This window comes from Amaranthus tricolor, chromosome 5 (assembly GCF_026212465.1).
Source record: "Amaranthus tricolor cultivar Red isolate AtriRed21 chromosome 5, ASM2621246v1, whole genome shotgun sequence".
NCBI lineage: Eukaryota > Viridiplantae > Streptophyta > Magnoliopsida > Caryophyllales > Amaranthaceae > Amaranthus > Amaranthus tricolor.
The window spans coordinates 25371088-25387736 of record NC_080051.1 but is presented as its reverse complement, the minus strand read 5'-3'; the positions used below and the strand labels follow the sequence as shown (position 1 = coordinate 25387736).

General features: G+C 30.9%; 2 protein-coding genes across 3 annotated transcripts; both read right to left on the bottom strand.

Annotated features, from left to right (window-relative positions):
• Positions 1-1479: 1479 nt before the first annotated feature.
• On the bottom strand, positions 1480-5295 carry LOC130813087 (protein XRI1). 2 transcript variants are annotated; one of them, XM_057678809.1, is made up of 9 exons: positions 5152-5295; positions 3917-3972; positions 3705-3821; positions 3505-3623; positions 3089-3158; positions 2918-3011; positions 2788-2825; positions 2603-2683; positions 1480-2116 (listed from the first exon to the last, which is right to left on the bottom strand). In XM_057678809.1, the coding sequence occupies exons 2-9, from the start codon at positions 3933-3935 to the stop codon at positions 1845-1847; spliced, it is 810 nt and encodes a 269-aa protein (XP_057534792.1). In that variant the 5' UTR covers positions 3936-3972; positions 5152-5295; the 3' UTR covers positions 1480-1844. The 2 variants fall into 2 exon arrangements, with proteins under 2 accessions (XP_057534792.1, XP_057534791.1); XM_057678808.1 differs by having other exon boundaries at positions 4935-5285.
• A 4570-nt stretch (positions 5296-9865) lies between these two features.
• Positions 9866-16192, bottom strand: LOC130813086 (protein FERTILITY RESTORER RF2, mitochondrial-like). Its single transcript, XM_057678807.1, has 5 exons — positions 15966-16192; positions 14451-14529; positions 13810-14009; positions 10868-10940; positions 9866-10269 (listed from the first exon to the last, which is right to left on the bottom strand). Exons 2-5 carry the CDS (start codon positions 14506-14508, stop codon positions 10076-10078), a joined length of 525 nt encoding a protein of 174 aa, XP_057534790.1. The 5' UTR covers positions 14509-14529; positions 15966-16192; the 3' UTR covers positions 9866-10075.
• Between the last annotated feature and the right edge of the window lie 457 nt (positions 16193-16649).

Sequence of the window (16649 nt, the reverse complement as noted above, 5' to 3'; positions counted from 1 at the left end):
ATCTTCATTCTACTGCTACTAATTAACTTATAATTATACTCCATAAATAAGAAATAAAAACATAATTTCTCCAGAAAGCAGGCAAGCATGCCCACAACTTTATCTCAAATTTCTAGAAGATGAGTTTAGTTGGTGGTGTGGAAGACCAGACCAAAACCCATTTTGATGCACTTACTTATTCCTCACTATCTTCATTTTCTACACTTTTATCCACACACATATTATATTTTTTTATAATACACTTAATTAATTATAATTTATTATACCTTTTTTTCCATTAACAATGTCTTGTAATATGGGGTTTTGATTTGCTGTTCTTTCAAAGAATATAATTAACTTTGTCTACTTATTATAATTTTGGAATCAAGTGGATTACTGTTAAAAGGTTACATTGTATAATATTTACAAGTACAATTTATATATTCTTCTTATTTGTCCATACTCCCTAGTAGCTAATAGACTTGTGTAGTGCAAAAGTCTTTTGAATTAATTATAACAATCTCAATAAAACTGAGAAATATATGGTGAATAATTTTTTAATATTTTAGGTTTTAATGTTGGTTTGGACAAAAAATAAGCCAAATATATTAACTCGTTCTTTTTTTAAATAAGCCAAAGTTAAGATAGTTTAGCGATACTATAAAAATATAACACTACGAAAAAAAGCACATAATCTTAAACTAATTAAATCTTGGAGAATATTTATATTTTTTCAAAAAAATCCAAGCTCAAAAAAAACAAATTTAACACTATAATAGCACATAAAGTCAAACTAACTATTAAAAAATTACACAAAATAAGTAGTTGGAAAGAGTTAAAAAAAATACTTATTCGTTCTGAAATCTTGCTACATTACACCATGGTAATTATTCATTATTTAAGTTTATTTTATATATTGCGGTTAATGTGTAAGGAAAAATATAGTCAAGTGAAATCTTGTTTGAATTGTCTAATCACATGGTTTTATTATATTAAATTTTTATAATTTTTAGTTAAAAATAGTTTAAGATATAAATGATTAAAATTATGCATTGAATTGCGTAAAAAATAATATGTAACAAGTACAGTGAAACGGAGGAAATAGTAACGTTGGGCAGCAAGAGAATTATATTGCCTTTTCTTTCAACTAATGGGTTCCACAAAATAGTAAAAAGGGAACAAAACAGAAAGTAGAGGGTCAATAATCAAATTATTCATTATCCTTAATTTGTGATAATTTTTTATTTGTAAGTTAAATACGTAATCATGTGGAATCTTATTCAATTCATCTCAATATAGTATATTAAACTACATAAAAAGTCAAAACATTATGAGTATTTTAAAACATAGGAAATAGATAGAAGGGAGGAGTTAAAGTAGTACTAGAGTGTCCCTAATCTAAGGGAAGAGAAGGATAAGAACAGCTGGAAAAACTCTTGGGCAATGTTTTGGCGTTGCAACGAAAACTGTCTTTACGGGATGCCAAGGATAACGAAGAAGTTTCAACTCGAAAAAACATGTATTAAGGTGTCATACGACAATTCTATATATTGCAACATCAAGTGGATACATCAAGAAATTTGTATTTCGGAATCAATAAGATCGATACATATACAGACCATTACAATAAACAGCGACTTGTAAGAGCTAGGCTACGCATTTGTAAGTTGTAATAGGCTAAAGATTACATAGCCCTTCCGATAAACCAATAAGTTCTGCACAAAAATAAGCTCTCGATAATGCAAAAGCTCCGAACTCGTTCACTTAACACCGATATGTGTCGTGCGTTCTGAGCACTTGTGTGGATTAATAACTATTAACTTCCTCGACGTTGCAAATTAACCCAAAATGATTTAGAACGTTCTTCATCCTTTTGTTCTCATGATTGTGATACTGCCTTTTCCTCCTTGAGTGGGGATTTTTGTTTTACCGACAACCGGTTTACCAGAAAAAGCCGAAGTAGGGTAAGGAGGTTCTTCCTGAACTTCCTTCGGTTTAGATGGAGGTGGGGTAAGAATCCGCTCATTAATATCCTTGAGAGTTACGTCTCCAAGAACTCCGCAGGGTTTGATGAAATCGAATGGATATGCAACTGATGAAGCAAGTTTAGTGGGTGCTCGCATGTAAGATTTCCTACCTGAATTTGAGAAAGAAGCAAATATAAGATGTTCAAAGAAATCCTCACTAAAACTATTACTTCATCAAAACTCAAACATCACTATGTATGTTACTTCAGCAAGTCTTGTATGAGACCGTCTCACTGTGAGACGAGCCCATATAAGAAGCCCATTAGTAAAAAGAACATAAAAAAAAATAAAATCTCAATTAACACTTGTACAAGAAATAATTTTTTAAAGAGGTTGGGCTGACCCAATTGAGGCTATCTCACGGTGAGATGGCCTCAATAAAGATATAGTGATGTTACTTAGACTAGAAGCACTAAATTGGCATGGGACACTAGTACGTGTAGTGGTATTAAACGCAGTCGTATGTAGGGAAGTTCCGTGTTTTTGATCCAAATGACATGTCAAGTGCCATACCAATGTCTAAGTTAAGTTTGAAGTCCGACTAACATAAATCGTAAAAGAGAGTGATCAAAGAAATGGTAGTACAAACCAAGTACCTTTAAAAATAATGTTTCGGGAACTTCTGACTGGTCGTTGAGCAATAATAGGTTCAGGGTGAGGAGTGAAACTGTTAATATCTGAAGAACATTAAAACCATTCCACAAATGTCAAATGAAAGTACGGAATGCATTAACATTAACAATTCACAGAAAAAACTCGAGCAAAATTGTTTTAGGCATACCATTAACAATTTGAACATCAGATGCGATCGACGCATTCCTGCATTTCATGGGAATACAGGCAAGCAAATTTTTAGCAGCAATAGTGCAAGAAAATGAAATTTATATCTCATAAACCAATGAAATGCATACCCATCATCAGAGCTAATATTCATCTCAGTGTCGATAAAGCAATTAGCAAGCCAAGCTTCAGATTCAATCAAATCCTCGAAACACAAATCATCCTCTGATAATACATTGTCAATATAAGATTCCGTAAAAAATCTTCTAGCCCTATACAAATTCACAACAATAGATGCAAACCTTTCAAGCAGGCTTCCCAAGGCGACATTTCCGGTATCATGTCTATGTCATCGAAAGAATCGATCCTTTCCTGTCAATATGATGTTGACAATTATGAATAACCATTACGTCTCAACGAAACAAAACATCCACCGAGATGTCGCATAAATATCAAAATCGGAAAGAGATACTAGGTTCAAGTTTCAAAGAGGGAATAGGACATGAAAGCGAATTTGAATAGATCACGAATCTTTAGCAATCTATACCGATCCTAAAACACATTTACTAAAGAAAGACAAAGCGTATAGATTCTATTAGATTTATCTGCATTAAGGACATTTCACGGGAACAAACGCATAAATCAAGAGACAATCAGACAATTAAACTGCGCTAGTAAATTATTAACATTTAATAAATATCCCTCGACAAGAATCAACCTTGGATTTTAGAAATGAGGATGAGATATCATCAGCCGCATTATCAAAGTCCAGTATGCGCCTCCGCTTTGCTTGAGAACTGTATTCTCTAACCTCATGAGGTGTTTTGCTTAGAATCTCTGAAAATGACAATGCTATTATTTATCAAACAAGCAATTCCTACAAAACACTTGTGTTGTCCAACAGAAAGGAGGTCTCACCGGAACCATCTAAACGATATGCCAAATCACCGCAAGCCTTAACAGGAGTTGCTTCCTCAAACATGTATGATATTTCGTTTCCATTGTGAGTTGCATCCAACATACATTTAGCCATATCTGTAATGAAAATACTCATCAGAATTTCACTTAATTCACCAAAATCTAAATACTATCCTAATGTTTACCTCATTTACGATCAAATCAAAACTTACCGTGATTAGATTCGTTCATAAAATGATTTTCCTTCCCTTGCCACTCCCAAAAGTGCCTAATCCAAAACACAAAATAAATAGACTTAAAATCAGCAACAATTCTTCCATTGAATGAAGTACACAAGCAATCATAAACATTCAAATTCATTGAAAACATTGAAAAAAGGCACTCCAAACTTGATAAAATAACTTACAAAGAAAAACTAATGATGCAAATCCAAATCAAGATCTCACAAGTCCAATTAATTATCCACCCCTTCAATGCTAAAGGTAAACCAATTATAAACAAAACATTCATAAAACCAATTTTTGCAAGATCCTTTTCTCCTACAATCCTACAACCCTACTCTACTCTATTCTTTCGAACTATTGGGTAGGCCGGGGGAATGGGAAGGCAAGGGGTTCTTACCGGGAAAAGTGATATATGCTACAACTGAGACAAAACCCGATCCCCAATCCTACTTTTACTTTTATGACTAGTGTAATGGTAGTGAATTTCTAAGAGGGAAGAAGCAACATTACAACCAAGCATTGTTTTAAGTGTCTTCACATCCCAAAATCCAATTTGACATACTTCAATCAGATTCAAAAACAATGAGCATGAAATTAACCATACCAATCTAAATACTAAAGCAACCAAGAAGTAGATTGTGATGCACAATTCACAAAATACTGTCTCTAGATAAAACATTTGATGATTTCATAACAAGCCCACTAATCTATACAAACCCTCACATCAATCAAAAAGACTAAACAATAGAAGATTTAAATGAAACGCCATCAAAAACCTAAAATGAACCGTTTCCAATCAAAACCCAAAAAAACCAATAATTTCTACTACAAAAACGGAAATCTAACCAAGTAATGAACAAATAACCACCATCAAGATTCCACATTTTAACCAAAAACTCAAAACCCAAATCACAAAAACCGCATTTCCAAACCAACCCATAAAAAATCAAACAATCCCATAAACATCCAAAACAAAAAAATCAAACCCATTAACCAGTAAACATACATATCATTTTGATAATCCAGAACAGTAGGACTACTCTTAGACTCCATAAATCAACTTCACAATTAGCCGTTGGGACTTAAAAGTGATTAAGAGAGGATTAAAGGTAAAGACAAAAACTAAATACACAACCATTGTTCATCTGATACTAATTTATACACCCCAAAAAAAACTATAAAAAAATTAATTATAAATTAAAATGAAAAAGAGAAAAAACCACCAGTGTTAGAGATGTGTGCTTTGGAGAATGGAATGAAATGAAACGCCGTGTATCTCTCTTTTAACTTCTTCCCTTTTCTGCGCTTTTCTACTTATTTCTCTCTCTAATTCTTTAATTTTAATTTTTTTTTGGAGGGTAATAACATAATATTTGCGGGGATTTCTTTAGTGGGTCAACACTCGAAAGGCCGTTACTTTGAATGATTTTCATGTATTATTATATCATTGTGATTTTCTTTCACTAATTAATCATTTATTATTTTTACCTTTTCATCTTTTCTTTCTATAAATGAAGGGTGAATCTTGAGATTAACCTTAATTAGCCTATTCTCTATTTTTTTTAAATTAATGTTTTTTAAATGATTTTATTAATGTTTGAGTTATATTAATAATTCTCGTTTTAGAAGTATTATAATACTCCCTCCGTTTCCTAATGTTCTTTCTATTTACTTTTTGTATAGTTTTTAAAGTAAATTTTGAGTTTTAATATTTCTAAATACCCATTATTAAAAATTATAAAAAATATATAATAAAAAAGTATACTTTAAGACGAATATAACAAGATCCCACATGTACATATTTATCATCTATATATGTTTTAAAAATCTTAATTAAATTTCTCTCTCCAAAATAGAATATTCTAAATGGAAAGAACATTAGAAAACGGAGCGAGTATTATTTTTCTATTATTTTGATAAAAAAATAATTATATTTATATAACGAAAAAATCAATTGGGAAACACCTCTATTGCATGTATCCGCTTAAATATATCCAATCTAGATAATAAGAATAGGAGTATCTTATACTTCATTTAATAACCTTATATATAAAAATACCTTAAATCTTTATTTTTTTCATAAACATTTATGTTTCTTCAAACAAATCTTCCAAGCCGTTAAAACGTTGGTTTTCATTTAGGTTGAGTACATTTTTTGTGAATACATGCAAATGTAAAATTATTAAAATAATCAAAAGGTAAAATTTTCAATTCATGTATAATCCATTAAATTATTAATGTCAAATTTTCATCTGAATTATACTCGGTCGGAAGACAATTAGGGTTAGAAAAGGTATATCGAGGATCGAGTCTAAAACCTTACTCAAAAGCTCTAACTAAAATAAGATAATATTTTCATTTTAATCCCTAATAATAATTTGTTAGGAAAGTAGAATAGTTTTTTTTAGTTGTGTTAGAATAGTTGTGTTTGTTAATTTATATTTTGATAAATGAAAATAATTAAAAGTGTAATGGGAATGAAAATGAAAATGAAAATGAAATTTATGATTGGCACATGAGTCACGTGAGTGATAAAAACACCCTTGAAAGAAAGAATGGTGGGTGATGGTGGTAGTGAGGGTGGTGGCTCTTCTATCCACTATAAATGAACACCTCCATATTTTAAGCCATACATACAATAATAATATCTCAAAACCATAAATGTAAACTTACAAAAGGAGCGCACAGACTAAGCTTTCATAGTTCCAAGTCCTTCACCTAACATGTGACTATTTCATGGCTCTTTTATTTTTTACCTCTTTATTGCTTGATGTTTAACTTACCTATGGAGCTCAATTGGAATGTTTTTTTATTTAATTACTACTTCTTTCTAAATACTTGCTATATTGCAGTTATTAATATAAATCATATTTAAGCTTATTTTATATATTGCGACTAATGTAAAAGATAAAATATAGTCAAGTGGAATTTTGCTTAAATCGTCTAATCGTATAGTTTCATAATATTGACTATTTATGACTTTTAAACGTATATATTTTAATATATAAATGATCAAAGTAACAAATTAAAATTCCGTACAAAGTCAAATGTAATATGTATAATGAAGCAGAGGAAGTATTAGTTATTGTCCATTCTATCTCTTAAAGATGTTTCCATAAAAAGTTCATGGAATTAAGGAAAATAAAATTTTTTAGATGGTGGATATATTGTTTTATTGAATAATAACTTTAATGGAGAAAATTTGGGAATTATAAGCATTGAAAAAATACTAAAATAAAGTTAATAAAAAATATATGAGGATCACAACCATTAAAAATGTTTTAAATAAAGTTAGTGGAAAAATGTGTAGATTATAAGCAATATAAAAATATTAAAATAAAATTAGTAGAAAATATATGGGGACCATAAGCATTTACTTTCTCTGGTTTTTTAATAGTCGACTTCTATTTTTTACGCTATCCAATGCACGATTTTAATCTTGAATATCTACAAATTCATATGATAAAAAATTTCTAAAAGTTAATATTATGAAAATATACATTAAGACGAATTAAACAAGATCTCATTTGACTATATTTTATATTATACATGGAGAAATCTATACCAAATAAGATCAATTGATGAACAAGTTTAATTATATTCAATGATATATATATATATATAAAAAATTATTTATGGAAACAACAAATAAAATCACTGAAAATAACAAATAGGAACAATTTCAAAAATTATATGATATGACTTAAAAAAAACTTTTATATTTTGATTTAAAATGGTGCACTTTGAAAGAGCAGAATGTAAATGGTTATTTGTGAGGTTAACAAATTACCCATATGTGGTAGGATTTGATACGATGGATGTTTTGTAATTTTAATTTATCTTTTTTAATTTTGTTTATTTTATTATTATCTTTTTTACATTTTTATGATTATTTACAAATCACGGTGATTGATTAGAAATTTTTGGCACAAAAAATACTTCATGTTGGTGTTCATTGTATATCTCATCAATCTAATCTTTTATTTTTCCATAAAATACTACTTATCTACTTTTTTAATTATTCATCAATTTTCATGGCACGGATGAAGTATCTTTTGTGTGGTACGACACATTAGTTTATTTATACAGTGTTACTAATACGGAAACTCGTGCAATGTACGAATTTTTTAATATAAAATATGTTGAAATATGATTTTAACAATAATTCAAGTATATATTATTGAGATTAAATCAATTGAATACTTGATTTTTTAAGCAAAAATTATAAACTGATTTTTTTAAAAGTTATGTATCGAATACATTACTTTTTTATTCAATTAAACTTATCAAATTCTAGGTTATACATATAGAATTACTATAATAAATTATAGAAAAAATTACCGTGAATAATACAACCTTTATTAGTTTCCCTACAATAATACCAACTATTGATTAACCATGAATAATACCAACTTAAGGGGGTATTTTCCTAGAAAATACCAACTTTAGTTTGTTAACTAATTTACCAACTTTTTTTTGTCTTATAATCACCTATAGTTTGATTTTCGACATGTTAGGGATTTTCTAGGAAAACACTCTTTTAAGTTGGTATAATTCATGGTTAATTAAAAGTCGGTATTATTGTAGAGAAATAAACAAAAAATTAAATTATTCCTGGTAAATTTTCCTAAATTATATAAATACTTTACCTAATGTAGCTTCAATTTAAAAAAATTAAATTTTAAATTAGGTAAATATTGTCATGTAATCAACTATCATTAACTAAAATAATTTGATTTGTCAAAGCTCCCTAAAGATGACATTTGTCGTTTTCCAAAATTTTTATTAGTATGTATGATGATGGATAGATCTAATTAAACGTTTTTATAGTGGATTTAGTTTAAAAATATTTTTAAGTTAAAATATGTTCAAATAAGTTTAAAATTTTAGATTAGTTTTCACATATATGTAATTCTTGATAAATTTGCGGTCGTAATTTGGTTAACGGCACTCGTTCTAAATTTATCAATTTAAACCATTGACTCAAGTTCTTGCAAACCTAATTAAGTTTATTGGTTAAAATTACCCACTTTTACATATAATTTTTAAATTAATTGTTTGTTGACTTCCTAAATTTAGGTTTTCAATGATGACAATCCAATTTACTAATTTCATTTATTTTTTGTGAATTATATAGTTTATATATTCAAGAATTTGAAACTCCCATAGTAAATATAGAATTTACTTCCATTAAAGGACAAAATTGGTAAGATTTTTAAATCTATATGATTGTTTGACTTATCAACTTTTTTTTGTATGGATTTGACTTATCAAATTGGGAATATTAGAATATGATAGTAGTCTAGTAGATGATAAAAAATCAAAATTAATTTATTTTTTCTACTTCAATGAAAATGCAATATGGTTGAGTTCTAGTGTGAGTTGAGAATATAAATTAGCATTTTTAATAAAACAGAGTAGTTAAGAAGATAAACTCGCTAAGTATCATCATTTTAGAGGTAGAAATATACAAAAACCATTAAATTTACATAGGAAAAAAATAAATTGTATAAAAAAAATATAAGTATAAATAATAAAACGTCACAGTTTTTATTCAAATCAAGCTAGAAAACTCTTAGAGACAAAGAAAAGAGAAATTTGATTCTTCAATCACACTTTATCTAATTTATAGTTCTCACTTAAGCACATTCTATCTAATTTATATCATCTAAACTAAAAATAGATTGGACACAAAAATGTTTATTTGTATGTTGTTCGATAATATAACCAACGTAAACCTGAATCTTAAAAATCAAATTATGTTTTAAGAAACCAAAACATATAATTTCGCAGGATATAATGATGAAATTTGCCTTTTTAAAATCTGTTCGATCAAATTCACCCTATTTTTATTTTTAAGCAAAATTCTTAGTCTTTCTCTAATTTTTCTTTAATTTTATTCACGAATTTAACTTATGTCTTCATCTCATTCACACATTTCTCTACATCGTTATAAAAAATAACCTTTTACGGTTTTACCATGTTTACCGACTTTCCTTGATTTACACTCGAGTTTAAAGGGTCACGTGAGGTCGTGAACTAACAAAAGATAGCAATTTATATAATAGTATGTCGATGTCTAGATGGAAATAATGGGATTACAAGTGCAAACTATAGACTATATCAAGTCTTTTGATCTCAGAACATTCATCTATGATTGGGATATGATTCTTCTTCACTTTCCTTGTCTTTCAAGAACCCAAGGAATGCTAGAAAACCAAAAAAGAAAAACCCGCCACTGTAATTACCACCTCCACCTCCTCCTCCTCCTCCACCACCATCGTCATCACCAGGCGGAAACCCAGTTCCACCGTCATCAAGTTGTGGCGATTTCTCTTTACCTACCAACGTATTCAAGAACATTATCAGTGACACATATTAGAAAAAGGGAATTTCCCACAAACTTAGAAAATTTTCAAACAAAACGCAAGTTTTGATGAAAAACATTTTAGTGTTTAGTGCTGACCATAGTATAAGAAAAGCGGTAACGGTTGCGATCGCGGTAACGGAACAATGATGAGGTAAAAGGAGTGATGTAGTTATCGTAATGCGTAAATATCGATCGAAACCGTAAGATATCCATTGATACAGCATAAAACACGTTTTTTTACCCCTTTACAACGCGTAGAATATTAGTCGTTTGTATTGGGAACCTTTACAACGCGGCTGATGCCATGCAATGCGGCCTTATTTTTACGCTATGGTGCTGACCACCCTAAAAGCATAGTTTCCACATTTGAGAGCAAATTTGAGTTTAGAGGCCGAATTTGTTTAAGGCGGGTTTGTATATCACAAAGAAATTCATGGACGATAAATCAAACAATCAGGCCTCTCCTTCACTGCAGTAATTGAACATACAGCTATGACTTCTAATAGGAATCGGGAACTCCTATCTAAGCAGTGACTGCTATCAGATATGTAGATTGTAGAGAAACTTACCAGGTGCATTTGTAATTACAGAAGTTGGTTTCTCTACTGTTTGAGTCTGGCCTTCAGCTCCGCATCTTGCATTCTGGATATATGAAACGAAAGAAACATAAGCATGCTTCAAACATATGGAACACATATAATATAACATGAAAAACAAGTAAACTATTGCTAATGGGTCCCTAATATGTTACTCAAACTCGGGTACTTGTGCCCAACTCGGGTTCTTTTCTCATATAAGATGCCTACATCTATATGAGGTTTTTACATGCTCACATAGAATGTTCACTCTCACTTCACAAAGGCCTAATATTGCTCACAGATACCCTCATTCAAATACTTCAATTTTTCTTTCGAGAATAAAAAAAGCAACGAAAAACAGAGGCATACCAAGAGTTGTCAAGTACACATCAAGCATGATCATTATTGCGGATAAAAACAAGAGTCATGGAAGTTGGGACTGAAGAACACATGAAAAAGGAGCAACCATGAAACCTAGCTCCATGCCACCTAAACACTAGGTATAACCACTTTCCAAAACCTATAGTCATTCATAGGGGCACATACACTATACTAAAATAGGAAGTGAGGGTTCCTATTCTACCATGGAAATCAAGCTCGAAAGCTAGGAGAAATAAAATTACCCAACAAAGGATCAAAACAGTAAGACCTAATTAAAAAAATCAAGCCAAAATGTAAAACTAAATACTATTAAAATATCAATCAAGAACACGATCACATTTAATTTTATTTCAACCTGAGGTGTTGCATCGGGTCATCGAGTAAGGGTAAGGGTAGTTGGGTATTGGTTTGGCCGTTCAGGTATTCGGGTTCAGTCAGTGGCATTCCAGTGCGTACTTAATTAACATATTTAGATATGTTTTAATTCATGGCCGGGCCCTTTTCAAGTTGGTTTAAGTCATCTTTGAGTCAATTCAATTTTAACCCAATTACACAGCTCCATCGCCTTAAAAGGTTAGACATATATAGTATACACCAACAAATGACAAACAAGAAAAAAGAATGTAGGACAATAAAAAAGAACATCCACCAAATAGACTACAATAAACTAAAATAATCCTAATTGTAGAGATAGTACGTCACAACTAGGGGGCACTCTAAGATGCCCAACTCAAAAGATGAGACACTCATCAATGAGAGAAAAGAATAATACATTCTCATAAACTAAGAAAGGTAATTCGCCACCGCACAACTAATGGAGAGAAGGTAGAGTAAAACAACCCAAAGCGGACATTAATAAGAAACACAAACATTGTTCATCTAGGAAAAAGGAAGCAAAATTTGGTAGATATGATTGAGATTGAACCTTAACCTTGTTACAATTCGATCAGTGAAGTCATAAAAATTAGGTGGTGGCACATGGTTTCAAAATATACAAAACCTCAAAATATCAAAATGAAATTATTCGTAATCAAAATAGATACACAAGATGTTAGTGGTTCAATCGTAAAGGAGTAAATGGAGTTGTGAAGGACAAGAGGTCAAGAATTATACATTATGTAGCAAATGCAATCCAATTTTAAACTTTTTCAAGGTTGGGGAATAGCAGAGCAACCAATATGATTTAATGGCTCAAAGCCTTGGCTTTGCATTTTGGACGGCCATGGTCTTTGTCTATGTTATTCATGGTTGCATAGTTTCTCCTTCACAAGAAAATTACTTAAGGCAATTTATTCATCCACCTTTCTACCTTTATAAGCCAATTCCATTACAGTTTATCTTCTTGTAAATAATCAAATAGGATTAAGTGAAGAAAAAAAAAACTCCAGACCTATAACCCTTTTTACCTTTCCACCTCTATTAATTAAGGCCCGAAATATATTCCACATACGAAAGGCCCTTACAATCTTCGTCACCCTTGAATCTAAACATGGAGAACGAATCATCTAAAAAATTAGTTTTGAATTTTGATCTGCTTCTTAGATCTTTTATGAGAAGTGGTTATGGATTAAAAAACTACAGACCTATAACCCTTTTTACCTTTCCACATCTATTAATTAGCTAGTACCAATTAAGAACAAAAAATGATGTCCAACTTTTAACAAAAACGAACTACCATGACAAAGCGGCCACAAGCATACAGGACTTCTTAATAACACACTCAATTAAATTCCTCTTTTCCTTTGGCCGCATGCTTGTAATTAATCACAATGCATAACAGGTATTTTCAAATTTTGTATCAAACACACTTCAGTGAGAAAAAATGTTAAATCTGGCTCGAAATATGAAGTATGGAAATTGAAGTGGGAGTGAAAGCATTACATCTTTCCAAAGCTTTTAACTATTAACCCACCATCAAGATTCTTTACATCTTTCCAAAGCTTTGAACTATTAACCGACCATCACAAATCAACATAACTCTATAAACTACCTTTGCCCCAGGGCTTTTGGGGTGTTTACTCTTTACTCTATTAACTACCTTTGCCTAGAGTTGAAATGCTGAAGTGCCTAACGAAGAAGCACAAGCTGAGCCTAGAAAAAATGCAATCATAAAAAAGAACATTGATCTCATTGAAAAACCCAATTTTGTCACAAAGACAACTCATTAGTAAATGACAAACTAAGAGTTAGTGTGGACCCTACTCATTTGACGCAACCCCATAAGTTGATCATCCTAAATAGACAAAAGTAGTTTTCATAGACAAACTACTATAATAGTAGCTTCTATACTATTCACGTGCGGAAAAAAAGGAACAATTGATTATAAAAAATAACTATATAAATCGAAAGAGAGTAGAGGGGGAGGGGGGGATTATATTATGAGTTTTGTGTGGAGTTTTATAACTTGCTTTGGGAACAAGCCTATAGAAAGCTAGCATTTATCTTCACATTTACTGCACATACTTCATTAGTTAGTTCAACATTGTCATCTTTAATTTGTTGTCAATGAAAGCCACACCAGTTCATTAAATTGTTCATGGAAGAGTGCTTACCAAAGCAGCTGAACACACCACAGATGCAGAACAAACTCTTGTGGGCGTTAACTTATGTTTGTAACTAAAACATAATGATAGCTTGCCAAGCCTCTCTAATTTTTCTTCACATCTCAAACGGTATGATACCCTTCCAAGTCCTTTTACTCCGTAGTTGGAAATCTTTAGAGGGTGGCCCCTTTGTGGAAGCTCAAGCCTCACTGTTTAAAGATGCATAACAAATAGATATCATCAAGCCAACTTCGCCAAAAAAAATAAAAACACTGAAAGTTCAAATAACAAAAACAACCCCAAAAGAACTTTTGCAATCATTATATGATTAAATTCCACTCACATCAAAGTGTGTGGATATGCATTTCTGCACATCTAGAACATGCAGACTTCTTGAACCATTTAGGAAAAAAGTGGGGATATCATATGCATATATTCACAACTAAATTTCAAGCATCAAAAGTTATTTCCTTTAAATTAAAGTAACACTGTGTAAATAATTTTTTAATTCTTGTACCAAAACAAGTACGTAATTCATCAAACAGCTTTTGTTAAAGATACAATCTCATATAAAATCAAAAAATGAAAAATTTATGTACAACAATGTAACATCTTAATTTAGTTCATGCATTCTATACAAATTAACATACCTGGATGTAATAACGAAGTGGAAATACCAGAAGAGGCACTCATTGAAGATATTGCCATTTAAAAATCATAAATTTGAATCTGGTCAAAGTAGCAGAAGCAGGTTAAGATAAGCAAGGGACCAAATATTACAAATCCCTTATCAATGTTGAAAAATCAAAGGAAATATATTGAGATTATTATCAACTAAAAATTAGTTTGTGAAAAAACGCTAAATGGTAAATCACATTTGTATAGGGGAAAGAGGGTATCAATTATCAACAATATGAGGTAATCAACTCAAGACAATGTCACTTTGCCCCAATACCAAATAAATTCACAAGTGATAGTAGTCAAAATCACCCATGTAATCCCAACTTTACAAATAACTAGTGGTATATTTGGGAATGTGTAATTCATTTCCGAGTTCTGATTCAGGATAAAGAATGAGAATTCAAATAGTTTGAATTTGGAATCAGTGGAATACCTGTATCATTCTACCCAATCATTAAAAAATTAGGAATTCAAAATCTCATGTGCATCCTTGTTATTCGCAAATCCTAATAACAACTCTCAAGGCCTCAACCTCAATCTTGTATACTTGTTACTCACCGTCTTGTGAATCATGATGTTTTCTTTCTTCCCCATCCTTCATCAGCCACCTTAATCATCTTCTTGTCTCTCCTCTTCCCTCAACTCCCACCACAATTTTAATACTAATTTTTCCTTCTTCTACAACTCTGCTTTCACTACATATAAAGTTCTTATCTGCAATTATTGTTGTGGTGGTGGAAATCAAGAATCGCATGGAGATGAAGGCAAAGGCGGTGGTGGTCGCGGCAATGGGGTGGGGGTACTAAAGGTGAAAGTTACTACAATAATACTAAAATAAAAAACAACTCATTATACTGGAATTATGGAATTAGGATTCATCAAAGTTGTCAAACGGAAGAAATGAAATTGAAATTCTGAACCAGAATTTCTGCAATTAATACATGGATTTAGAAATTTCCTAAACGGCAAACACTACCTAATAGAAGTCAAAATCTCTAGTATAATCTGAACTTCAGCAAATACCAATATAGACATAGTAGCACTCCATTAGTTACCCTCAAATTACACAAGTATTCACAAAATTCTGACCAATCCATGATATCCAATTCAGCATGAAATTTATCAACAAATGGAAATCCCATATAGAATTCAATACCATTACAAATCAACAATTAAATTTAACTTCCAATAAGCTCGGAAATTTTAGGGCTTTTGAAAATGATAGAAAATGACAATATTAAGCAAAAAATTATAGGAACAGATAATACACTATCCGCCCACCAATTCAGAACAAAAACACCGGCGCAACATAAAATACCCTTTCCCCATTAGCCAACTTTAAGACCTTTGTTGTCTTGTTAAATTTGAACCATTCCGAAATCGTAATAGGTCAATTAAACCACTATCAGAGCTCAAAAACAGGCAGCGTTTGAGATTATGAAGCAAAAAACAACCAAAACCAAAAAATAGACATAAGATTGAACCTAAAGATCTTCGCGAGAGAAAGAGTCGAACGAAGGCGGCAAGCTATGATCCGGTGGGCAGTGTTCGGTGCGCCGGTGTGGTTGCTTTGAAGTTTCTTGGGGTCGAGGTTTCTGGAGTCTGGGCTTTTAAAAGATAAGCAAAGTTGCAATTGCACAGAATTAGGATTTCAGGGGCTTCGATGAGTTTGAGCCGAATCCGGTTTGAGTTTGGGTTGTTTGTTCAACATTCTCGAGAGAGGACCGGCAAAAATTTATTTTAGGAGTATTATTAACCACAGCCGGTCTAGTGAGAGCGCAATCTCTCTGACAGCTCTCTTATCTAATAATAATAATAATAATAATAATAATTATACTATTTAATAATTTTAATGTAAAATAACAAATGAAAATTTATAAGTGCTTTGTCAAATATCATTATTTTTATGATTATAATTAATTGTCTAATCAATACATCATTTTAAGTAGATTTTAAACAAAGGGTTAGTATTTTTAAAGATCTTAAGATAGTAAAATATTTGACCTAGAAATCTTGAGTCAATTTAGCATGTGTAATCGTCATACCTAAAGATTTATTTTAAATATTGTATCTATATCGTAGTAGGAGTATATAATATTATAAAATCATACATTATACAAAAAAGATTGAAAAATTATAAGTGTCACAGTTAAAAAAAGTTTGTCAAA